Genomic DNA, 26,934 nt, shown 5'->3' on the forward strand with positions numbered 1-26,934 from the left:
ACCCTCTCATTCATAGTTACAATTTCATTAAATATACAGAAATTAAAATGAGAGGACTTACTTTTAGTCTTCTCTCGGCCTGCATAAGATCCAGATGATGCCGAGAGAGAAAGGCTCTCCCATGTGCTTTCTCTGTTTTATTTGTTTGTTTATTGGAGTTTTAAACTCCAAGCAGTTTATCACATTATACAAGATCTGTTGTTCTAACATTTTAAATAGGCCACTCTTGGCTGTAAATTTCGCTTACGGCCATACCACTCTGAGCACGCCCAATCTCCTCTGATCTCGGAAGCTAAGCAGAGTCGGGACTGGTTAGTACTTGGATGGGAGACCGCCTGGGAATACCAGGTGCTGTAAGCGTTTTGTGTTTTCAAAAAAAAAAAAAAAAAAAAAAAAAGTCTAAAATTCTAAAAAGTCTATGAAAGTCTAAAATTGCCAACTCTAGGCAGCAGATTTCGCTTACGGCCATACCACTCTGAGTACGCCCCATCTCGTCTGATCTCGGAAGCTAAGCAGGGTCGGGCCTGGTTAGTACTTGAATGGGAGACCGTCTCGGAATACCAGGTGTAAGCTTTTTGTTTTACTTCACTATTGTTCTAACATTTTAAATAGGCCACTCTTGGCTGCAGATTTCGCTTACGGCCATACCACTCTGAGCACGCCCATTCTGTGAAATGGCCCCTTAATCTAAATTTCCGTTGCAGCTTAAAACATTTTTTATTCGCTCCGCGCGAGTCAATTCATTTCACGTTTATTTGTAGGCTATAAAGCGCTTATCATAATAAATATTGTTTCAAAGCAGCTTCACAGAAAATGCATGTCAACATTATATTTTAGACTAATCTTATCTGTGTCCAAGTAATGTCCATATTTCAGAAATGTAGCCTACAGTTTAAATATAATACGATTATGCAGTTAGCTAACATCATATATTAATTTAGGCAGAAACAATGATCTCGTTTAAATCTAAGTGTAACGGAGCCAGTGCGTGTAAACCTCACTCCCCTGGCCTCAGATATCTGCAGCGTCCTTGTTAGCGCGCCGCTCGGAGCGGGTCGAGTTGGACCAATTCGTACTTATTTTACGAGGTTTATGGGTGGGGTTAGGGGTAGGTCATTCGTATGAAATGATACGAATTTGGCAACTCGTAAAATACGTACAAATTGCCGTGAGATCGGGAGGATATCTAGTTAACCTAATAATTCCGGTTGCTATTTGGTAGACCTCATTTGCAAATGCGCTTTGGGAAGATACATTTCTACAAATCAGTTCTTTCATGTCCATTTCAATAAATGAATCAGCAGTTTACATTAATTCGTGTTTTAGTCAACACAGTCTTGCAGCAGTTCATAAGAATATTTTGCCGGCTCATTCGTACGATCTCATTCATACGTTTTCTTACGAACTGATGAAATAGTTACATTTTCTCATAAGATCGGGTTGGTTTTAGTATATAGGCCTATTGTGTTGGCAGATATTCTTGTTGGTTAGGCCAATATATTACTCTGTACGAAAAATATAATATAAAATATTATATTAAAAAATAAAAAAAAAGTGCTTTGGCCTACTATAATGTAACAGAATAGTTCCAAAGTTTGTCTTCTGTAATGTGATAGATTTGAAATTAAAATAGATTTTTTTTTTAAGAATAATTGAATAGAAAAGAAATTAATTATAGAAGACGCTCTTAACTTTAACATTTTAATGCACATCAATGCAACTTTTCCTCAAAAATGTTATTCTTAGAAAACAGTAATATGTCAACATTTGTCCTGTGATTTGTCCAGCTCCCTCATATGAAATATGCCTGACATCAATGTGACGTGTGCGGAGATTCAGACCGCAGATGGGTTCGAGTTCAAACTTCCCTCTGATTTACTGAATCAAACACTCGATGGAGACTGTGAACAGAGCTGGAACTTAAAGGTGAGTGTGTGTTTCTGTCCTCAAACTACACCATTATTCACACTCAAACATATTACATGATTCTCTTCTGATCCATTTGTTCAGGACGGGCGTCTGTTAGCAGATCCATCAGATCCTCACAGACTGTTAGACCCTGCGACATCTGTCTCATCTGATCATCTCACCATGTCTCAGTGTGTGGATGAACTTCATCATGAGATCATCTGTGATGCTTCACGAGTAAATCAGCTCACTCTCTCAACACATCATTCATCTGTTTTCACATTGAACAGGATCTACAATCTAAAATATGATTATGAACTTTAGTGTTTAATATATGAATCAGTTCAACATAAACAAACTCTCACAGCATCAATCAATGAAACATTCATGAACACTATAAATACTGCTTCTTTCTTTCATTTCAGCTCAGATTCGAGACCATGTTCAGAGGTGAGAGACACGTCAACACTCATCATGATGTTTATGATGGACAGATGATCCTTAAAGAGACACTTCACACTGAAATATAAATTATGACAGTTCACCAAAAAACGTCTCTTATATTCCAGATATGATTTTCTTTCTTCTGTTTTTTTTAAGTACAATGAAAGTAATTTCGGGAATGACACAAGGGGGTGTCTGTCACATGACGAGTAAATGATGACAGAAGTTCATCTGAATACTGTATGAAACACAGTCATCATGAGAATCTACCTGAAAGTTGTTTGTGTTGAATTGAAACTTCAGTGGTTGAAGTGAATCATGATGATTGTGAATGTGTTTTCAGCCTGTAACTGCACAGACTCCAGCAGCGGATCCACACAAACCCGTGAGTTCAGCTGATCACTGACACTAAAAATCAAAACACACGCCGAGTCCAAAATGGATTGTTCATTAATTTCATTAAAGTATCATTTAAAATAATCAATTGCATCAGATGATTGTATTGTGTTGTTTTATTGTATAGATCAGTTGTTGTGGTCTTTGGCTCTTGTCATGATGGTTCTTCTCATGATGGTCTTGATCTGTTTCATGCTGCGGAAAAGGAAACTCAGGTGAGTCACGAGGGTTTATAAAAATGAAATTTGAAATTATCGTGATTTTATTTTTGTTAGAAACATTTGCACGCAATTTCATTATGTTCAGTTCATCTAAATTTGTAAAATGGATGTTGAATGAGCTGAAACTGGAGAGTGGATGCAGATGCACAGTGTTTTGTGAATGTGTGGCTAGAGCGTGTTGTTGAGGATGTTGTTGTCTACTGCTGAAGTTGTTTCACTAAATGAGTCAGCTATAAGGGCAATAACAACACATTTCTTGTTTCCTGCATTTGCATGGTGAAAAAACATTATATTTAGCCTGTGAATATGTGTAGGAGTGGACCGAGAATTAAAAGAAACTACTTTCTGTCACAAAAGACAAAACACATGTACAGAGTGATATTACACCGTTCAATAAACATAAATATAGCACAATAAATAGGTAAAATAAGAAATTCTTTGATGAAAATAATAGTTTTCAATCTTGTTGTCAGTTGTCTGAGGGCAGTGCCGTGTGTCAATGAAAATAGGTGAGTGAATCAAACCGAGAGAAAGAATTGAGTTTTACTGCATCACTTTAACATTCACTGCTGTTCAGAAATGAATGTGTTTCTCTCAGGGATCCTGAAGCTGGAGTCAGATCTGATGATCCTCATTCACTGCAGCTCAACAGCTCTGTGTCCAGAGGATGATCTTCGTCATCATCATCACAGCTCATTTTCACATCAAACTCAGAGCTGAACGTCACTGTGATCTTTGACATGATGAAGGAGTTTCAGTTCATTCTGAGCTTCTGGACACTTTCATTCCTGCATCTGTCTGTTTCCAGACGTGTGACCACATCTTATAGACTCAATCCGTGTTTCTGTCCATCGGTCAGTCTCCTGAATTCTGCCTCTAAAAACAAATCTCCCTTTTTAAATGGTGAATTCAGATGTTTAGACAGAGTTTCATCACCAGTAAATGAAGCTGCTGATCATGTATTTAATGTAATGTATCAATCCAGATTCACGTGCGATGAGCTAAAGTCCAAGCTAAAACTTGCCGTCCAGATCAACACTGAATGCATTACTTCTGTTACTCCTATCATATCGTATTATTATTATTATTATATGAACATTATTTTGATGTCTCTAAGACATTAAAGCATAATTTCTGTGAAGCTACTGACACTGACACACACGGATCTCTGTAAAGCTGCTTTGAAATGATATGTGTCGTGAAAACAACAATATATACATGATCTGTAAATAAGTATACCTTCTTATCTCTTCACATTCACACTGTTTTAAATCATTAACCTGTCCAGGCTTTACTTCATCCAGACAAGACAGTATTCCACTAGTTTGCTGTTTCTGTATTCCGTGTAAATACACTGTTGCTGAAATAAAAAGTAAATGAAAAGTAAAAAATAAGAAGTAAATGAAGAGTTAAAATAAAAGAGATGCGCTGAGGGTCCGGCAGGAGGCGCCAGATCTGCAGTCAAACTCTCACTGATGACCAAAACACTGTCAGAGTAAATCTATCTGACCCGACATCATGTCTGAAAACATTAAATATTACTCATTAATACTTCACACGTGTTTTGTGTGAGTGGCACTAAGGCTGATTTAGTTTGATCAACTTTGCGTTTTGTTCTTAAATTCCCTTATGAAAAATCACCATTGTTTTATTATAGTAAAAGTGTAGTAGCATGTTATTTTTACAGATTGATAACCATTATTATAACCACAGTTTTACTACAAATACCGTGGTAAAACTATGGTTAGTGCAGCAAAACCATAATTAATTTGTGCTTACTATGGTTTAACTACAATAACCATGTTTTTTTGTTGTTTTTTGGGGGGGTAGTAAAACCATGGTTGAACTTCATAAGGGTTTATATGTGAGAATGAGAGACAACTGAGATATTCTAGATGGACTGATAAGTGAAAAAAAAATTACTTTCAGCTGGGATGTTAAAGGGTTAGTTCACACAAAAATGAAAGTTCTGTCATTTATTACTCACCCTCATGTCGTTCCACACCTGTAAGACCTTCGTTCATCTTCAGAACACAATGATGAAATGAATTCCTCCTGATAACAAAGAGCATTTAAATATCAGATTGAGACTGATTGAGAGAAGCTGTAAGGCAGTAAACAGCGGTAGATTGCAGTAGAGCTTCTGCAGGGTTTCTCAATTCATGCCTGTTCTTGTAAGATCTCTCTTCATGGCTCTTCTTTTGATGGATCAAGACTTCCTCTTCCTCTGGACAGAGATCAGGACCATAAGTACCATTTTGCATTCTAATTACCTGCCGTTATCTGTTCTTGTGTCTTAATCCTGACTATTGCAACCACTTTCTGTGAATGTTCACCTATACAAAGACATGTTGTGTCCTGATTACTTATGGTTTCTGAAATTAAACCACAGGTTCTTCATGGCGATGTTTTCTGCAGTGGTTGAGTCTCACCAAATTGTGTGCAAGTCTTCTGAAACCCAACGAGAGTCTCACAATGACCATTTCTCTGCTTGATGACAAAAATGATTCAGAAACTGCAGCTGGTAGTTCAAGGGAGGTTCTTCAAAATGACAGATGAGAGGTAAGTCATGTTCAGAGCTTTTCTTTGACCTTCATCCAAACGGACAAACCCATCTACAATCCTGGACAAACGGCTGAGCTACAGATGACCGTTGGATGAACACTAGGAAGTCCAGTGCTCTACAAGTTCAGATTCATGTGCCTAGCGTAATGAATGTGTTACTGAATTTCCCTCCTTTTGTAGTGAATTTCATTTCAAAATGAATTGTAAGGATAAGAGGGTGGAAATTATTATCAATTAGAATCATGATAATTTTGTATATTTTAGTGGAAACTGCAGCACTTTTCCCCAGGATTCTTTGATGAATAAAAATAAATAGAAATCTTATTTCTTATTTGAAATGGCAATCTTTTGCAACATTATAAATGTATTTACTCTCTCATATGATCAATGTAATCCATCCTTGTTGTATGAAAAGTATTAATTTCTTAAAAAAAAAAAAAAAACTATACTGACCCCAAACGTACTTTTGTGTGTATTTCCTGTCATTTTTCTCGTCTTATTGGCATCATGCTCATGTGATTGCTCATAAATAATATATCTGTTCATGTGCAGAGTCCAGTATTGATGACTTCTGCCATCTGAGAGTGACATGATCCAGCCTGATCATTATTAAAGCCCAAATCTACCAGATTACTTCATTTCCCTCATAAAGGACTGTGAATAAGATCAAACTTTTGAAAGTGGCTTGTCTGTGATTTTATTGTATTATATTACACACGTCGTACTATTTTACACACTCACATTATTGTTGTAGCGTGAGCAGATAAGGAAGGTTTTGTGTGTTCATGCAGGTACAATTAAGATTAGCAGCTGATAACAACATATCAGTCAAGTTCAGGTCAGAAAATCCTAGAGGACTGTATGCAAGATTCCTGCTGAAAACTGAATTAATTAAATTTTGGATGCTAACATAACACAAAACAAAAATCAGATCTTCCAGAACAAAACATTTCTAGTAGGATTAATGTGATTTTATTATAATAAAATGGTGTTTTAGGACATCAAAAGGAATGTAAAGAAAATCTTGTATAGGACTTTAAAATTACAGTAACAGTTTTCTGATAAGATGATTAGGATTATGCAAAAAAACTGTTAATTGTTAATTATTAAATTAAAAATTATATTATTAAAATAAGTACTAAAACATTTGTAGGAATGACAAATTAATTTCACTGCATTCCTTTATGGATTCAGTTGCTTTCAGTTGATTTTTGTGTGACCAAGGTGCTTGAAGATTCATTTAATAATAATAACAGCAATAATAATAAAGGTAATAATAATAGTTCCTTGATTAAATTATATAATCCTTACATAGTTTAACTGAATAATTGATTCAATTAAAATGCATAAAGATTATTCAATTCAATTTGATGGAATTTTACTATTAATTAAAATGCATAGATCTTAGGCTTAATTTTTAAAAAATAAAAAATATATATTTTTTAATTTTATGTTTTAAATGTAATATTAAATAACTGAATCTGTGTTGTTGTTGTTGTTAGTACTCAACACAGTTTGGCTGGACTAGTGAATTTTAGCGCAGCTCTCTGTTTCACTTTTTGTTTCCGCATCCATTTTCCCACTAAAGCTCTGCATGGGCTTCAAATCTATCCCGAGCCCGGCCCTGACCCTGTCCCGAGACACTCAGGCCCGAGCCCGGCCCGTGTCCGACAGCTTATCAGAATTCTGGCCCAGTCCGACTGGAGGCCATGTTTTTTTTTTTTTCCTCCCCATTACGCAGCCATTAAAATAGTTTTGTTTTTAATGGCAAAGTGGTTAAAACTCTTTTCATTTCTTTATTAAGTTAATTTAGAAAAATGCTTGGAGCATTTTTTGTTTGTTACTGTCATGACTTCGGTCTGATTTGCCATGTTTTGTTGTCTTGTCTCTGTGTCTGCGTGCCCTGTTGTCTTTAAGCTCATCAGTTTTGTTTTGACAGCTCTCCATGTGCTCTGCTGTCAGTGTGGCGTTTTCCCCTCCCACTCGTTATCCTCATCCTTAATTGTGATCTGTCTCACCTGTTGCCACTTATCCCTCGTCTGCTTTCCCCTATTTTAGATCCCCTTGTGCTCAGTCTTTTGTCCGACCGTTGTTGTATGTTTGTGCTAACGCTTCGCTTGTGACCTTCTCTTCTTGTTGCCTAGTCTTGCCGTGTTGTGTCTTTTAGGCTCCAAGTGTTGTCTGTTTTGTTTCTTTTGTTTTTGAACAGTTCTTTCTCATTCCGCCAGACTTTTTGTTCTCTTCCCTGCCCTGGCTATCTTTGTGTCCTTTGAGACTTGGATGCATCGCTCCAGCCCCTCTCTGCATTCTCAACGCTCTCACCTGGAGCTTGGTGAGACTTCAACGCTGCGTCATGGACAGCGCTCTAGGCAGAGTGACTTCTACGCTGCGTCACAAGCGACGCTAGGACTTTATTTTGGACGTTCTCTCTTGTGTTCCTGTTGTTTTTTTTCCCCCTGTGCTCAGTGAGAGCAAAATAAAACTTTTCTGTTACCTGCAACTGAATCCGAGTTTTTCCCTGACAGTTACATTAAAGTTTATATGTTTTAAAGTGATGACCAAGTGGCCGACAGTGAGTTAACCTTGTGTTTGATAAATTTAGCCTCTCAAATCAACACTTGACTTGCCTACAATAAAATCCATAGATCTAAAACACCTCAAGCGTATCTCAAAATTTTAGTTTAAACGTTTAGTATCACCACTACAATAAAAAGGCATTTTTTGATAAAGACATGCCGGTTGTCTTACCTTACACCTATAGGATGTGCATCAACAACAGAACATGGCCATTCTCACTATTTACAAGAGTTTCCAACAGTTAGACTAATAAAAAAAAAGGTCCAATCCTAAAGGAAAAACGAGACCGCCTCCTAACATGACTACAGATCAGACCTACCTGTCTGTTGGGATGAAATTGGATTATTCAGAAACAAGATCCATTACTTCAGCCTCTATGGGAATCAGTTAAGTTACCTGAAACAAACTCTACCCACATTCATTATGCATTCAAAATGATAGTTTATTTCGATGTGTGCCCAATAAACATCAAGGTGAAAATGTGCAGCTAATTATATCATTGGCTTCAAAGGAGAAGTTCTTGCAATTTGCCCATTCCAGTCCCTTGAGTGGACATCTGAGACGGATGAAAACTCTGAGACGTTTACTCAATGTTATCTACTATCAAACCTGTCAGACCTACAAGCCGAGAATCTCACATTGTGATGGTGGACTGCTTTTGAATCCTCTGAATCCAGCTGTTTGACTACTGATTATTGGTGTAATGTTGAATTTGTGTGTTTTGTATAACTTTGTGTAATACACATGACTCATGAGTAAAATTAGTCTGGTTCGTCCCTTATTTCATGTAACATTTAAACAAAAGTCTAAGGGATAGATGTTACAGTATAATGTATTAAATCATTAGACATAATATAGGCTATTATTAAAAAAAAAAAAATAGCCCACTGGCAGATTTTTTTGTCCCCTTGTTTTAATCATAAAGTCACTTAATGAAGCAAGACTTAATAACTTAAGTAATTTTGCTTCTAAAGTAAATGTATCTTGATATTTGTACTTGAAAATAAGAACAATACTGAGGAAGAAAATCACTTTTGCAGTGCATCTGTCGAAAAACGGATGTTCAAAACAACTTCAAAAAGTCCATTTTTTGTCATTCACTCACACATCCTTTTGGGTCAAAGGTCAATCCTCAAATCATAAAACAATCCAGCTTAATAAAGTCTCATATGCCCATAAATGGCACATTAAAATGTTCTTATTCGTCTGCGAATAGTTTTATGTCCCTAAGCTCTCATTCAACACATCACTGAAAGGAAATTGCATTTATCTGAATGTCTTGTGAAACGGTCTTAACTAATTGCTTCTTTGAAGCATTTTGAAAGAGTTCATGCAATATTTTTGAGAAAATATCTTGCGAAATGATTTATACTCAACACAGATGTGGAGCCAAAGACTTCCCGCTACAGCTCTGTTTTTTGACAGCTAATGGGGGACTGTAAAATATCCTGATAAACAAATGATGAAGTGGCCAATAATATCATTTCAGGTGCATAAGATCATGCTTACATCATGAACACAGAAGAAAATGCTTGCTCATGCCTTACAGACAAACAGCATCTGTTTAAGCCATCATCTGTGAACGGACACAGACTCTTGTCTCACGGCCATGACCTTTGTGACCTGTCAAAAAACTGAGCTGTTTGTTTATGTAAGGCATGACCAAGCATTTTTTTTCTTTTCTTTTAAGCATGATCTTATCCATCTGAAATTATATTAATGGCCACTTTATCACAGCATTGTTTATTAGGATATTTTACAATCCCCCACGCTGGATTTAGCATCACGCATTGAAGTTCTGCTTGTGAAGCTGTAAAACACACCCTCAGGAGTTTACTTTCACTGCTTTACTATAAAAACAGATGCTGCAGCTCAATCTGCACTTCAGCTTTCACACAGGACTGAAGAAAGAAGGAATCAACAACTGAATTTCCATCTAACAACACTGAAGGTAGGACAAATCAATACATATATATATATATATATATATATATATATATATTAATGCTTCTATTTGGGACTTTTTATTTTATTTGTAAAAACATGTTATAAAAGTCATAATTATAAAGGCCATTTGCTGCACAAGTTGAGAAAGCAGAAAAAAAACCACACACTAGACAATTAACATTTTGCAGAATCAAGTGAAACAATGACTGTTTTGTTATTTTATATTTGTTGATATTGTTGGATGTTTCATGCCTTTAACTCTTTCATGAAATGCATAAAAAAAAACTGTATTACAGAAAGGGTTAAACTCAGACAGTGAAACAAAATATGGCAAAAGTGAAAAAGCTTTTGAGCGTTAGTCTGTGCGTTTCATACACAAACGCTATTCATACACAAAATCACATGTACTGTGAATGTCAAAGACGAATGAATTATAAGATGCTTACACTATGTGTACTTGACATTTGATATTCAACAGTGCTTTGCATCTGCCTGCATTGACAACATTTTCTTTAAGAGCTGAAAAATTATATGCCAGTTATCACTGTAAAGCTGCTTTGACACAATCTGCATTGTAAAAAGCGCTATATAAATAAAGGTGACTTGACTTGACTTGTGTGTGTGTTGATCAGATGGGGAAGCGGCTCTTATCGGGGTCGGATGTGACCCTGATGCTGTTGTTTGCACTGGTCAGTTTACTGTCTGCTGGGGAAGCAGAGATGATCAGAGAAGGTAGGTGACGAGACGCCAGTATAACACACACTCATATACAGAGACACAAACATGTTTGGTAATACCCTGGTAATACCAATATGCTATGAAAATAGAAGTTCAAAAATAGAAGAATAGAAGAAAAACACTGCAAAAATGATTTTCTTACTGTGTGTTTTTGTCACAGTCAATGGGGAGGCCAAATCCTCAAACTCTAGTCGCATCGATTGTCACCCTGAAGCAGGTTCCGATCAGGCCAAATGTGAAGCCCGCGGCTGCATCTGGAAGGTCAGAGAGAGAAGATCTTCAATATTCAACCCTGTTGTTTTCAAAGACTCTGTTTGATCTGAAGTGTGTCTTTCCTGTGATTCAACACATCTGCTCCACATGTTTTTATCCTCTTTCATAGCCTTCAGATGTTCCCAAAGAGCCCTTGTGTTATTACCCTGAGACCCATGGTTACATCATCAGCAACATTGTTGAAAAACCAAGTGGCATCACTGTAGATATAGTGCGCAATACCGATTTCCCAATTCAACGTTCTCAATCTCAAGACATCAACAAGCTCCGTGTGGAAATCACATACCTGAGTGGACAAAGCCTGCGGTGGAAGGTATGCTTTTCTAAATTTAGGATTAAGACCAAGACAATGACTAAATATACCATTTACATTCATGCATTTGGCAGACGCTTTTATCTGAAGTGACTTACATTGCATTTAATGTATACTTTTTGTTAATGCCATAACCTTGGCATTACTAGTGCCATGCTCTATTGTTGAGCTTTTTTATCTTAAGAATTACGAATTAAGAAAATAAAGAATAGGATAGGACTGATTTTGGTCCTGTTGATCTAGATCTTTGACCCAGCCAATGCTCGCTACGAGGTCCCTGTTCCCCTCGACCTGCCCGCCGCACCAGAGACAGAGGAAAACAACAGACTGTACAGGGTTCAGATCCAGCACAAGCCATTCGGGATCCAAGTAATCAGAAAGGGCTCAGAAGAAATCATGTGAGTAATACACCTCAATTACTCTGTTAACATGGAGTCCAGAGAGCTTCTTTTAGCAAACATGTGGTAGTTTTACTGCAGTTTTCACTGTTAACCCTCTGGTATTGTTCATTTGGGAGTCACACTTGTGTTGTTCACGGTCAAAAGTGACCGAACACCTGAAATGTAACTTTTTTTTATTTTCAGTAAAATCAGTGTGTTTTTTTCATTTTGTTTTGTTTTGTTTTTTGTTCAATAACATTTTTTCCTTTTATATTTTGAGAGAATTTCATGGTACTAATGAATATTTATGCAACAACTATGATCATTTTTTTTCCCATTGAAAATAATACAATTTTTTTTCTATTTTTAATTGCTTTTCAATTAAAAAAGTAAAAATTAAAATAGAGACAATGCCTTTACAATCCAAGTTTTGAAGGCAGGTTAGTGCCATCTGGTGGGAGTAAAAAAAGAAAAACATCTGTAATGTCATGGTGTAACCACTAGATTCCCATATAGCTCTATATAAAAATGATAATAAATTATCTAGTTGTTTTTAGACATAAATACTTATTTTTAGTCATACTTATTTTATATGGATATATTTAAACATTCTCAAAGACAACTTTTTATAAAGGTTTAGATTTTTTATTTTTTTATTTTTTTTTGAAATTTTGATTTTAAGTGTCAGTTTTTGCATTAATTTTACTAGTCAAACCTGAACAGAGAAAGACATTTTGTTAGACATTTTGCACCCCTTCATTACTGTGCACTTTTTTACTACATTGTAGATGATTTGTAGATTTTACACACAAAAAATTCTCTGTATTTTCGTATTTTTGCCCATTTCCCATTAATTTTCTATGGTGGTCATTTTTGACCATGAACAAAACAAGTGTGACTATTTTTTTTTTTTATGAATATTTAGCTTTTTCGAATCAAGTTTGAAACACTTTTTTCAAACACTTTTTTTTTTTTTTTTGGGGGGGGGGGGTGCAAAACTTGGGTATGTTCATTTATATTCATACCATTTGTACATTTTGGTTACCATTTGTAATCACCTTATAAAATACATTTATATTTATACATATAGCATTTAGATTCATGCATTTGGTAGACGCATTACATTCAAGGTATATGTAAAGAGGATGCAGAGTCCGAAGTAGAATACATTTGCAGAGGGTTTATTGAGCAGCAACAGGAACAGACAAATATCGTAGACAGGCAATGGTTCAATACCAGTATATCAGTCCAATCCGAGAACATACACAAGGGAGAATCCAAAGGCAGAGTGGCAGGCAGGCAAAAGGTCCAAACACAGATATCAGTCCAATCAGGCAACCAAATCAGAAAGGGATAATCCAGACAATCAAAGATAAACAGGCAGAATCATACACGTGGTCAGGAAACAAGGAAACAAGGAAACAAGGAAACCGCTCGGTAAGGCAGTGCAACTGGCAATACTTCACAAAGCATGGATGTAGCTTCTTTGGCTAAATAGTCACCAAACAGGAAGTCAAGGTAGAAGCAGCAGAGGGAGTAGATCTCAGTCAGTATTCAGGGGATGGCTCCCTCTGCTGGTATGGTGTTACAGTATACCAATCAATTGAATCTAATGTGAGTTAAAATGAATGAATGTTTTACATATTTTTTAATGTATTAAATAAAATGCATAAAATAAAAAAAAATAAAATACTCAGAATGGCAGTGCTGATGGAGCACTTCTAGGGTTTTCTGACTTTTATGACTATAAGAGCACAGTTTGCCTTCTTAATAAAAGGAGGTTATTTTTCAGTGTTCTCAATGTTTTGTTAAATCTCTTTTTCTCTAGATGGGACTCTGCCGTGCCAGGGTTCACATTCTCCGATCAGTTCCTTCAGATCTCCACACGCCTCCCCTCAAACTACATATATGGTATTGGTGAAACGGAGCACCCCAGTTACAGTCATGACCTCAACTTTCACACATACGGCCTGTTTGCCAAAGACCAGCCTCCAGGGGTGAGTGTCAGAAACAAGCCTTCCTGCGTGAAACTGTATGTCATCTGCACTTCACATCACATCACATTACAGCTGCCGGCCCTAGTGTGTAGTTTGACCAATCAGAGCAGTGATCACTGTGACAGTCGGTTCACAGTCAGAAGTATGCTTAGAGTTGCCTTGAAGAAGTTGCTTATAAGTGCCTTGAACTGGTCTGAGTAAGTAGAGTTGAGAAAATCTTTTTGATTTGGTTTGATGCTCTTGCACCTCTGGACTGAGGCCTACTAACCGTCCTGTGATTGGCTGTTGGTTGTCCTTATTCTCTGACTCACTTCATGACACAATGCCCAGAGAAAGAGAAGCAAAAGCAGAGCTACATGAAATAAGAGTAACAAGGTTAAGTAAAACAGATTGCAGGGTTCTTTAAGCCAAATAAAAATCTTTCATTAACACTTAATTGTCTGTTTAACACTGAGGACAGCTGACATCACGTCACAAACTCAAACTCTCATCTCTTTCTCCTCATCTGTAGAATAAACTGAACAGTTATGGACTCCATCCCTTCTACATGGGTCTGGAGAAATCAAGAAACGCTCACGGCGTCCTCCTGCTCAACAGCAATGCCATGGGTGAGTTCAAACACACACTAAACATGTGCGTTTGACTCGGACACACCGGCCACAACCTGTGCTAAATGGGCTAAAACCAACCTAAATACATCCAGTGGTGGACAGTAGTGAAGTATTTTTACTTCGTCACTGTACTTAAATAGTATCTGTCATTTATCAGAGTTTTTTTACCTTTTACTTTTACTTCACTACATTCCATATTGGACTGTGGTGTATTGAAGCAAAAGAAAAGAGCTCGTCTAAAAGCAAAAAGATGTCTTCATTTCCTCTTTTTGCTCTTAGATGTGACCTTCCTGCCTGATCCAGCTCTGACCTACCGCACCATTGGAGGAATCCTCGACTTCTACATGGTGATGGGTCCCTCTCCAGAAGCTGTGGTTCAGCAGTACACTGAGGTGTGTGTGTGTGTGTATAACGTCGGAAAACTCACATGCATGAAATCCATAAATATCTATCTAACATTCGATTCTGTTAATCCACTTGAATATTTATGTTCTAAAATGTATTTGCATACTGTGTCAAATATTTTTCTCTGGGTTTGTGTGTTTTGTTTGACAGATGATCGGCCGCCCGGTTCTTCCAGCCTATTGGTCGCTTGGATTCCAGCTTTGTCGCTACGGCTACGCCAATGATACGGAAATCGCAGATCTTTACAAGGACATGAAAGCTGCTGAAATTCCTTATGTAAGTGATCTCATCCTTCAGTGTGTGCATGTGTGTCTTTCAGTCAGTGATGTAACTTTCACCAACCTTCAGATCTTGCTCTAGAACTTCAGGAATATTGCATTTCTCACTGTAAATGTAAGTTATTCTGCAGTGATGTGATGAAAACACGAAGTTCTGTGGCCGTTTTTAGAGTAACCGAATCATAAAGTTCATTTTTTCATAAAAATGCCATTATAGTCCTTTTATTAACAGTTCTTTTAAAGACAAGTATCACTAGCAATGTTCCCTCTGAACTGTGCGCACTTCTGATGTCATAGTCATTAAGTTTAATGATCCTAATATTTGACCTTTGACCCCTCAAAGGATGTTCAGTATGCAGACATTGACTACATGGAGAGGCAGAAGGACTTTACGTTGGACAAAGTAAACTTCAAGGGACTGCCTGCTCTGGTGGACCAAATGAGGGCCGAGGGGATGCGCTTCATCTTCATTTTGGTACCAACATTTCTCAATTACTGGAAAGTTGTTTCCATAAAATGGTAAAGGATGTTGTAATGAGAACAGAGCTTTTGTAGTCTGACATCAGTATGACCAGAAATATGCAGTGAAATGTATTCTGTAGCAAAACCTCATGCTTTATTTGTTACAGGACCCGGCTATAGCGGCCAATGAGACTGAAGGCTCCTACCCTGCGTTTGATACCGGGATTGAAAAAGACGTTTTCATCAAATGGCCTCCTGAGCTCAGCAATGACATTGTGTGGGGAAAGGTATGACAAACGCAGAGAGGAAGAGGAACATATCTTGATGTATTCTGAGTCAGTACCTAATAGTTTTGTTGACGTGGACATGTACTGAAAGCAGGAATGATCCTGAACCACTGATTTTAGCTGTTGTTTCTGTCTGTCATAGGTGTGGCCTGATTATCCCAATGTTACTGTGGACAATTCTTTGGACTGGGATACTCAAATAAAGGTATCTTTTATCTCTATAAATTGCTTTCTTTCTTTCTTTAATCAGAGAATTGGACATCTTTTATCTTGTTCCTCCATATTCAAGTCTATTCATCAGTACAATGGGCTATAATTGCAAATGTAGTTAAGAGAGATGAGTGACATTATAGATACTATCAGCCAATCAGCATGTAGAAGACACACCATCAGCAAATGAGCACACACTAGGGCTGGGTTCCAGGTCGTTTTTTTTATGCCCTTCCCTTGCTTACGTTGCATGAGTGCCCACTACTGGCAGAACCCTTGCAATGGGCTGAACTGGAATGTCCTAAGCCCTTGATCACTTGGAATCTGCTATGGATTTGATTTATTATTTGCGTTTTTTCCTTACGAAACTGTTTAATGTAGCATTCTATATTTATATAGGTGTGTTTGGGTTGTTTTAGATATTTAAAAAAATAATTAATATATCATAGAGTTGTTTGTGGTGGGGTAAATTAAACGTGGTATGAGGTGACATCACAATCGTGTTGCATTGTGGTATATGGAGTGTACATATGAAGTAGACTCGCTCCCTCGGTCAAAATCGAGGGAGCAAGGGTCTGTTCCCTCATCCACTTCACGAAGTGGAGCACACTTCAAAATGGCGGCAGGGATTCCCCCGAGGGGAAGTGCTTAGGGAAGTTTGCGAGTGCGCGTCTAAAAGTGGAGTGGAACGCAGTCTAGTACTATGCTGTAGTAAACAAACTCAAACTCAGCCAATCAGAACAGATAAGAAGTCAATCAGCACATTATTATTTAAACAAATTAGCAAATATCCAATCAGTATGTAGTGATGGTTAAAGCACCTTGTCCAACTTAACGTTTCTTTCATTTAAACTTTCAGCTCTTCAGATCTTTCGTGGCGTTCCCTGATTTTTTGAAGAACAGTACAGCGGAGTGGTGGGGAGAGCAGATTAAAGACTTTTACAACAACGTCATGAAGTTTGACGGACTTTGGATCGTAAGTGCTTTGTTTTTGTCATTTTTCATGTTGGAATGAAAAGTAAAGCAATTTCATTCATTAAAAGTGTACAAGATCTGTGCCATTACACACCATTGTTGCTCTTATCACAACACATCTAACTCTAACTGTAAGAATGAAATATCTCTAAATTTGAGGAAGTTGACTCATAAAAGAATGTTAAGGATTTTGATTCAGGATTACATCTTATTTGACAAAGTCATGGGGAGCCGTGCAAGAACATGTGAAGGTTTATCATAGCCACGCCCCATTTCTACGCTCATTTGCATGTCATCACTGTTTTCTCCTTTGGATTCATTGCATGATAACACTGTCATTGTGTTGTGTTTTCTGAAGGACATGAATGAGCCGGCCAATTTTGTGCATGGCACTGCCGGAGAAAAGTGTCTAGGGGATCAAACTCTGGAAAATCCTCCATACATGCCCCGTAAGTTCTTATCAGCACATCCTGGCATGTGGACTTTACAACACTATGGTCAACATTTACTAGGCTTGCCTCCGACTAAAGATTTTTTGGTAGTTGTTTAGTTAAGCCATTAGTTGACTAATCGCATGTTTGTATTAATTTAATTACTTAAATATATATGGGGAGAGAAAATAATGAGCATTAAATATATAGCCTTCTCTAGGTTCAAGCACACACATAAAACATGACGCAAAGCACTGGCAAAAGTAATGATTATGAATGTGTCAGAAAAAATAGCAAGGAGACATTTTAATTATTAATAAACTAGTGTTTTCTTAGTCAGTTTCGGCTGCAAAGATGAAGTTGATGATGCCGACTCGCCATCTCCGCAGTGAACGTGCCTTTAGAAAGAAATGCACATTTCATACGGATTACAAAAGCAGAAAGTATTTGTTTTGTATTGGTTCTTTTAAAAGTAGATATTTCAAGCTTTCTATAGATATAATTCTATGACTGTGAGGCAAGTAACCTATACGCTGAGTTTCATTTTTGTGACATGCTCCAAAAAGAAGTTCATGGAGACTGAGACGGCAGAAAACACATCCTGTTTGTTTTCTTTATTCTACAAAGGCACACACATTTTCTCGTTATTGTGAGTTTACATAAATAAAAGTAGATCCTTTACAGTTTCGAATGATGTATTAATCTGTCTGTATGACCAAAAATGCCAGAGTATTTTAAGTTGTTTCCGCCGTTATCAGGAAAAAATGCCAGTGATCGCACCAGCACCTCCATGTCTTGCAGTAAGCATGCTATATTTCAGCTTCGACAGAAACACTTGAATATGCAGCTAATAATAGTGCACAGTTAGAGCGAGCGGTCATGTAAAGTTGCTAATGATAACATGTTTCAAATGATAAGTAATATTTGAGGTCGATGAATGATAGGCAAATGTTTGTATTTCCTGCCCGACATACTGTAATTACCACATGGACCACCGTTAACCATCTGTCCATCACAGACTGTGTGACTTCCTGTGGAGTTTCTTTTTTTATTTCTGCAACTAACAAACAAATAAATTGTGGTCGCCTAAGCCTCTTCTCATTGACTAATGTTTAGTCGACTATTAAGGGGGCACCTGAATTTAGCACTTTCTTTCCTAAATGAATCTGCCCTATGTATGTGTGTGATCTTTCCCAGCTCTGGAGTCCATGCACAGAGGTCTGAACCATAAGACTATATGCATGAACAGCGAGCAGATCCTTGCTGATGGCACACGTGTCAAGCATTATGATGTCCACAACTTGTACGGCTGGTCTCACACCAAACCCACTCACGAGTGAGTTTTCTATTCCTCCATATTCAATACTAGATTTATTTCTCGTTGATTTGGAAGGAGTTTTAATTGCTGTGTGTGTTGGTGTGTATTTAACAGTGCTTTGCTTAGTACCACTGGAAAGAGAGGTGTGATAATTACCCGTTCAACATACCCGTCTAGTGGTCGCTGGGCAGGACATTGGCTGGGAGACAACTACTCCAGCTGGGACCAGCTTCTGAAGTCCATCATAGGTGTGATGATGGGGATTATTATTGGGAAGCACAGCTAGCATAGCTAGTGCTCATATTTACTATACGCTATTGTTCAAAAGTTTGGGGTCAGTACGTTTTTTGTTTGTTTGTGCGGCAAATCAGCATATTAGAATGATTTCTGAAGGATCATGTGACACTGATGACTAGAGTAATGATGCTGAAAATTCAGCTTTGATCACAGGAATAAATTACATTTTACTATATATTCACATAGAAAACAGCTGTTTTACACTGTAATAATATTTCACAATTTTTACTGTATTTTTGATCAAATAAATGCAGCCTTGGTGAGCAGAAAGAACTATCAACCAATCAGCATGTAGAAGACACACCATCAGCTCAATGAGGACATACTATAATAAACTGCATTGACCCCAAACTTTTGAATAGTATCATATACTAAAGGGGGTCTTCAATACTTGTCTGAGTATTATAGAAACTTCTTGAATCAGGCCAGTAACTAACCGCCCTAGCAACCAGCCAGAACACCCTAGCAACATATTTTGCATGGGCAATCAACACATTAGTTTTATATAAAAATCTAGTTCATCCTTGTCCTTTAGTTTTTGACCCATGTGGTGTTTTTTGTTGGACATGTGGTGTCTTTCTGTCTTTCAGGCATGATGAAATTCAGCATATTTGGCATCTCTTATGTAAGTGCCTCTCTCTCCTCCTGCCGCAGCACTTGTGCTTTATTTCCTATCAAATAAAGACTGTATTTATTCATGTCCTTCTCTCTATGTCTCTTTTCCCTTCTCACTCTCCCTTATTTCCGCTCATGTTCCAGACCGGCGCTGATATCTGTGGCTTCTTTAACACTGCCGAATACGAGATGTGCCTGCGTTGGATGCAGCTCGGAGCTTTCTACCCATTCTCTAGAAACCACAACACCATAAACATGCCAGTAAGATCATGCATTCAAAAATATTTCAGTCTAAATTGAAGTTTTATGTAATTGAATTATATTCAAATTTTCCATCCATTAGGATTACATAGTTTTAACATAAACAAACTAATAAACTTAATGTGATTCATATTTGTCAGTCATACATAAATGAAATTGGTAAGATGTAATAGTATGCAGAAAAATGCCCAGGTTAATTAACACTGCTTAGTGTTCATGTGTGTGCGCACTACTGAGTTAAAGTACCATTGAAGCAGTGTCAGAGTTAATGAGATAATTAAGTGATGATTGAGCATTAATGATGAACACCTGCTGTTAACAAGCAGAATCACTGAAGGAAAGATAAACACAAAAACTACAACTGACTTCAGTCACAGCCTTAGATGAAATCAATTGAAGATAAAAGACATTTACCCCCAGTTTCACAGACAAGGCTTAAGCTAGTCCTAGACTAAAATGTATGTTTAAGCTGTTGTAACTGAAAGTAACTTGTACTGACAGATCTTAAAATATGTCAGTGCCATTGTTTTGTCTCAAGATGCACACCAGTAATGTTTTTTTCTAGTGAACAATTATAAAAGCTATTTAAATGTCCTAATTGAACTAAGGCTTAATCCTGGCTTAGGCTAAGCCCTGTCTGTGAAACCGGGCCTTAATCTCTCAAGATCTGATTAAACAACTCTACAAAACATTACCAGCTTCACTCATTACTAACTAGACTGACTTTATTTCTGTCATACATCTACAGAAGCTCTTGTGAGAATTAACAGAGGTTTAGATGTTGAAGTCAGTGTTGGCTTTAATTTGGGCTCTTTACTTTACTGCATCAGTTGTTCTCTGGCTGCTGTAACTGAGTGTTTATAAAACACATCTGTTATGGCATAAATGTCAAGAGAATGTATGATAAGGTGCTGATGGTTAAAAGGTTAGTTCACCCAAAAATGAAATTTCACCCTCATGTCGTTCCAAACCTGTAAGACCTTCATTCATCTTCGGACACAAATTAAGATATTTTTGATGAAATCCGAGGTTTTTTTTAATCCTCTATTGAAAGCCACATTCAATGTCCAGAAAAGTAGTAAAAACATTGTTAAAAAAAAGTCAGCGCAATTACAGTGGTTCAACCTTAATGTTATGAAGCGACGAGAATACTTTTTGTGCGCAAAAACAAAAATAATGACTTTATTCAACAAATTTGTCTCTCCTCTATCATTTAGCTAAGCTATTTATGTTACAGAGCTTCGTGTGTTTATGTCCGTTCTTGTTTTCTTCAGAAGTGCTGAATGATGATAATCTGATGAGTTTGTGTGATATTTAACAGAGGCAGGATCCCGTGGCCTGGGGAGCGGAGTTTGCTGCTGTGTCTCGTGATGTGCTGAATATTCGCTACACCCTCCTGCCGTATCTGTACACACTGATGTACGAAGCTCACGCTCACGGAAACACTGTGGTCAGACCCCTGCTGCACGAGTGAGTGTTTCTCACGAGTTCAGCCAAATAATTGATGAGATCATGTCCAGTGTTGATGAAATCATGTTCTGTTCTGCAGGTTTGTCACAGATGAAAACACATGGAAGATTGACAGGCAGTTCCTCTGGGGTCCGGCTCTTCTGATAACACCTGCTCTGGACCCGGTACTGTACACACACAGACACAACTCCACTATGATCACGCTACAAGCCAGAGCCTCCCGTAGTCATGTTTGAGTTTTGAGGTTTTGCTCACATACCCTGAACTGACACAAATGTGTTGTTTGTTCATTTCTCATTGGTTTTGTTTTGTAAAGGGTGTTACTGTGGTCCGGGCCTACGTCCCAAATGCCCGCTGGTACGATTACCACACGGTGAGCATTTTATCAGCATGCAAATCTTTATTAGCAAGATTTTATTAGCATGTCAGTGAAAGAAGCAGTCATAATGCAGCTGGCTTCCAGACAAACTCAACCTGCGCTACTATATATTGGCTTCTCTTATCTGCTGGTATGTGATTGATCCACCAGGGTGAAGCTGTTGGAGTGCGAGGACAGTTTGTGGATATGGATACACCATTATCGAAAATTAACCTGCATGTGAGAGGAGGACACATCCTGCCCTGGCAGAAAGCAGAGAACAACACACACTACAGGTCAACAAGCTGCCCGCCATCTTTATTAAAACTTCTGACATTTCTCTAGAGTTGCATTGTATTTCCACTTTCAAAAGGGTTTCTTGCTCCACAAACAGTCAGTTTTTGTCTCCCAAAAGAAAGAAGTGATTCTGAACTGAAACGAGTCGTCAGTAATTCAGTCTTACTGAACCTGTGTAGGTTTGTAAGTTATTTGCATAATGCCAGCCTGTGGTCTTCATTGGCTTAACAGCTCTCTTTGCCCCGCCCTCAAACACTGTAGTTGTATCTGAGACGGGAAGAGTTTGGTTTGTGTTGTTCATGTCGAGAAGACGCTGTTTTCTGCTGCCAAAACAAATCCACTTAGATGAGATTGATACGGTAAAACTGAGACCATCGTTACTGTTCGTATCACTGTGTATCAAGAGCTGAAATTCAGATATGATAATGAGGTTTCTCACAAAAGAGTGGGACCAATCAGAGCAGAGCAGGATCTCAATATTAGATATTAGATCCGTTTCAGATACTGTGAGAAAAGAGCTGATGCTGCAGATATTAGATATTATTAGAAAATATTATTAGATGTTATTATTGGATATTATGAGAAAATTAAAATGTTTTTGACTTTGGATGTAAACCTGTTGTAGGAGACTTCAAAACAACATTAGGAAGCTTTAAAATATCATAATATGGCACTTTAATATGTTAATGTAGGTGATTATGTTTATTCTTTTGATGTCACAACACTAATGTAATGTTCACTGTTTTGTTTTGTGTTTTCTTATTTCTTGTAGTCGTCAGAATCCTCTGGGTCTTCTTGTTGCTCTTGATGATGGAGGTTCAGCACATGGATCCTTGTTCTGGGATGATGGAGAGGGAATTGGTGAGTTATATTTTTGTGTGTGTGGATGGGAATCGTGAGGAATTTAATGGTTTTGATTGATTTTGAATGATTTATTCAACGTTCAGAGTGAAATGTCCAATTAGGCGTTAAAAGCACATGCAGTTTTATCCGAAACAGATGAATGTGAATCTGGAAGTGTTTTATTACGTTGGTTGATGTACATATGGCAGCAGTTCAGAAATGAAATGTCCGGAGAGTGGCGCTAAAGGGTTAATGCTCGATCATGTTTGAAGATAATGTACCGCCCGACCCTTGACCTGCTGATAGTGTTAACTAAATCAAGCGTGAGATTAAAACATATTTTTCTCGATTTTTCTTCGCTTCACCAGGTGCGCTACTGAGCAAGTTTATGACATCAGAAAAGCCATATATATGGAGCTGGTTATGTGATGCAAATGTCAAAATGTTTACAATATTTAGTTTTTGGAGTTTTGCAATAAATAAAAAAAAAAATGTAGGTACAGTAGAGGCATGCATTTCTGATATTGCATTTATTACTTTTTCCTCATAGTATTATTGGTAGCATCATAGTGTAAGGTCTCATCAGCATTACAAACAATAAAATTATGTTCTGAATATGTATCTTTATATTAGCTTGTGTTTTTTTTTATGTAGATAATTTTATCACAGGTGATTTTTTTTTTTCCTGTTCTTCTCTTAATCTTCTTTGTTTTCTTCTTTCTCCTTACAGATACTGTTCAGAATAAGCGTTTTCTCTTGACGACTTTCACTGCATCTTCGGTAAGTTCATATGATTTGAAGAAAGATATGTGTGCAGTTCTTTCAGATTTACTAAATCCAGTAGAGAATCAAAGATTGTCCACCTCACTTAAAGCCAAACATCTGGCCATCACTCTCTATTTAACAGATCCAGATCCAGAAGGCCATTAGATGATACATAAATACTGAAACAACACAATTTTCTGTTGTTTTTCATTCTGTTCTAGTCAGATCTAAGTGACTGAATCTCAAGAAGCATGTCATATGTCATTGTGACATTATTTTCATGATAATTAACTACATTTCCCCCCCCCCACAAAAATTCATTACTATAGTTTAACTGCATGTTTTACTGTCATCAGTTGTCATTTGCAATAGCATGTTTGCTCACACTGTAAATATGCATGTGTGTAACAGCTGTCCTGTGTGTTTGTATTTATAGGGTGTTCTCACCAGCGCGGTTCCCACTGATGGTCTGGCTGAGGCCGACAGGTTGACCCTGGGTCTGGTGAAGGTGTGGGGTGTAACAGTGCCCGTCACTCGTGTTACCATGAGCGTGACTGGACAGCCTGACGCAGACCTGGCATTCACATATAACGCTGAGGTCAGACGCTTCATACAAACATTTACAACAGAACCATTGATACGATTATGAAAAAAATGGAATCTATTTCATTTTTATTCAGATTTAGTAATTAAAAAAAAAATGTAAATATATCAGTGTTGAATAATGTAAAATGTCATTTAAATATAAAAATTATATTTAAAAGTTATTTAACACATTTAATAATTTTATATGAAATTTTGAAATGAAAAAAAAATCTTTATGTATTTAAGTTTTCATTTTTAAATATATCTTTATAATTGGGTGAATCTCATGAAAATGTCAATGCAAAAAAAAAAATCATTACAAAAAAATATACAAAAATATATAAAGAGAGTTCATTTTTTTAAAATTGAAGTTTTCATATTTTAAGAGATATTATTTTAATGACAAGTAAGCATTTATAAGTCCAATTATAAATGATTTTATTATATTATATCTGTGGCCTTTAATTTATCCTGGTCATATTTCACCCCAAAATCAGTAAGAAATACTAAGTTATATTGTGCTTAATATTATTTTTTTTATATTTTTAAGAGATATTTTCATGACCACTAGCTTTTTTTTTAGTACATTTCCAGCACATTTTTATTTTGGGGTGAACCATCCCTTTAAAGAGGATTTGTGTAGTAACTGCTGACTGTGAGTGTAGCTTTCATTTTGTCTGAAAACTGCGTCTCTTCCTCTCCCTCAGGTTCAGAAGTTGCAGTTTGATGCGACATCACAATCTCACAGCACTGAAAAGCCTTTCACAATCACCTGGAACACAGCTTAGACTCGGATCGCATGATTATTGACCTTTATTTACCAATGTTCAGTCAACTAGTCCTTTATTTAGCATTTCCACCGGGAGCTTTTTATCATCTGGATTTGAAATGATTTCTTCTAAAATAAATGTTTTGTTCTGTTTTGGTTTGGATCTCATATTGACAATCACAGCTTATTAAGGGGAAAACCTCTCAACTTCTGTGTCATGAAAAATCAGCTCTGATCCTGAGTAAGATTTCTTCATTTCACCATTAGAAGTTCATCGCTGTCCATTAAGAAACATGTGAGAAAATGCAGTGTAACATGGAGAAAGATTTGAAAACTGCAATAAAGTGATTAAACCCCATTTATGATCATATGAAGAAACTTTCTTCCATTTCTTTGCTGCATGACGTGAGTTTGTGATTGTCTGTATGCAGGAATACATGGGAGAAAACATGGATTAGGGACAAAACTGCAAAAGAAAACATGAAAATAACAGAATACACATGCAGTTGATGAAATATTAAAAAATACAAGTATATCTGGAGTTTCAAGATGAAGGTTTTCTTAGTGTCTCAATATAATCATGCAAATTTATACAATGAGCTCTCGTTTGTTTATACTAGTTAACGCATTAAGCTAACTAACTTTGACTACTCTTACTGTTGCTGTATGTGTAATGTACACAGTATACACAAGAAGAGCTGTTACATTCACTGATATGAGCAGTAGGCTATACTGTATAATACTGTATCCCACCATGCAATGTGTTTCACTTGCTTTTCAGTTTCCAGTGTGATTAAAGAAACTGAAAAAACATATCAGACATGATTTTTAACATCTCTGTCTTTCCTCATTAATTGATCAGACTGCCAGAAGGCATTTTAGTAATTCTACACACATAATACACACACATAATTTCGTAATCATATGCCAATGTGTTCATAAAATATAGCATTTTATGACAGAATTTAAAATGGTATGATGTCCCGAAAGATGTAATATGGTGATTAAGTTCCCAAAGTTAATATAAAACTGGTTAATGTTATTTTTCTAATATTGTAAAATAGTATTTAATTCGTTATTTGTGTTTATGAGAAGAAAAATATGTTTTGTGCATTTAGTAAATTAATTATTTTCATTCGGCATACTTGCATGATGTCCTCGTACGCTGGGTTGGGGTGAGCGAAAATGGTATAAATACTGTTCGGTTTCTCGCACAAACCGATCGTTTCGTGTCTTAGGACATCAATGTGTCACCACGAGCCGCAGGGTTTAATTTGGATTTGTCTGTGCATGTCTTTTTGACTCTTATAGATGGTGTTCCCATTGGCATGCATTATACGACTGACAGACCACAACGGTTGGAGTTAAAAATCATCATTTGTGTTCTACTGAAGAAACAAAGTCACCTACATCTTGGATGCGCTGGGGGTAAGCAGATAAACATCAAATTTTCATTTTTGGGTGAACTATCCCTTTAAGTTTTGTTTGTTTCTCATATGTGACCCTCTCAAGAAAAGCCTGATGTTGTCTAGTTTATTGATTCTTTATCTCTGTGTTCTCAGTATCTGCAGTTTGTTCCACATACTAAAGATTTGTGAGGTTTTCATAGTGCCAAACAACCCAAAGACATGCTACATAGCATTTATGAATAATGGACAGATATGACACATTGTGATTGCTATTGAAAGCATGAATCTCTGTTTATTCCAGAGACATTTGCAAAATCTAAAGATTGATTTCAGACTCATATAATTAGTGATCAAAACATTCCTTCTGGTTTCAACAGAGAGAAATCGTAATCTCTCAAATGGGATTTTATTGAAAGTAATTCACACACATCAGTGTAATTGCAAAACTACAATGTCAGTTTACTGTCTTCAAGCTGAAAGTACTATAAATGCAGAGCATCTTTCACATAAGAAAAGAAATGATGTACAA

General features: G+C 36.9%; 1 protein-coding gene, 1 non-coding gene and 1 pseudogene across 2 annotated transcripts; all 3 read left to right on the forward strand.

The window, feature by feature from the left end:
- Positions 1 to 241: 241 nt before the first annotated feature.
- On the forward strand, positions 242 to 360 carry LOC127510272 (5S ribosomal RNA). The gene has a single exon (XR_007929526.1). It is a non-coding gene; the product is annotated as a 5S ribosomal RNA (ribosomal RNA).
- A 97-nt stretch (positions 361 to 457) lies between these two features.
- Positions 458 to 573, forward strand: LOC127510279 (uncharacterized; annotated as a pseudogene).
- Positions 574 to 9,864: 9,291 nt separating this feature from the next.
- On the forward strand, positions 9,865 to 25,354 carry LOC127508110 (sucrase-isomaltase, intestinal-like). The gene is made up of 26 exons (XM_051885760.1): positions 9,865 to 10,062; positions 10,691 to 10,790; positions 10,957 to 11,057; positions 11,179 to 11,382; positions 11,626 to 11,780; positions 13,591 to 13,759; positions 14,271 to 14,367; positions 14,650 to 14,762; positions 14,926 to 15,051; positions 15,397 to 15,528; positions 15,683 to 15,802; positions 15,945 to 16,007; positions 16,872 to 16,988; positions 17,346 to 17,436; positions 18,616 to 18,754; positions 18,851 to 18,984; positions 19,624 to 19,658; positions 19,793 to 19,909; positions 21,231 to 21,379; positions 21,459 to 21,543; positions 21,696 to 21,752; positions 21,909 to 22,033; positions 22,807 to 22,895; positions 23,608 to 23,657; positions 24,079 to 24,240; positions 24,935 to 25,354. The coding sequence occupies exons 2-26, from the start codon at positions 10,691 to 10,693 to the stop codon at positions 25,013 to 25,015; spliced, it is 2,811 nt and encodes a 936-aa protein (XP_051741720.1). The 5' UTR covers positions 9,865 to 10,062; the 3' UTR covers positions 25,016 to 25,354.
- Positions 25,355 to 26,934: the final 1,580 nt, after the last annotated feature.

The sequence above is a fragment of the Ctenopharyngodon idella genome, chromosome 3, assembly GCF_019924925.1.
Source record: "Ctenopharyngodon idella isolate HZGC_01 chromosome 3, HZGC01, whole genome shotgun sequence".
Taxonomy (NCBI): Eukaryota; Metazoa; Chordata; class Actinopteri; order Cypriniformes; family Xenocyprididae; genus Ctenopharyngodon; species Ctenopharyngodon idella.

Coding starts and splice junctions, on each gene's coding strand:
- LOC127508110 (XM_051885760.1), top strand. CDS start 10,691: ATGGGGAAGCGGCTCTTATCGGGGTCGGATGTGACCCTGATGCTGTTG. Junction 21,544..21,695: donor TAACACCTGCTCTGGACCCG/GTACTGTACACA, acceptor TGTTTTGTAAAG/GGTGTTACTGTGGTCCGGGC. Junction 22,034..22,806: donor GAGAACAACACACACTACAG/GTCAACAAGCTG, acceptor TATTTCTTGTAG/TCGTCAGAATCCTCTGGGTC.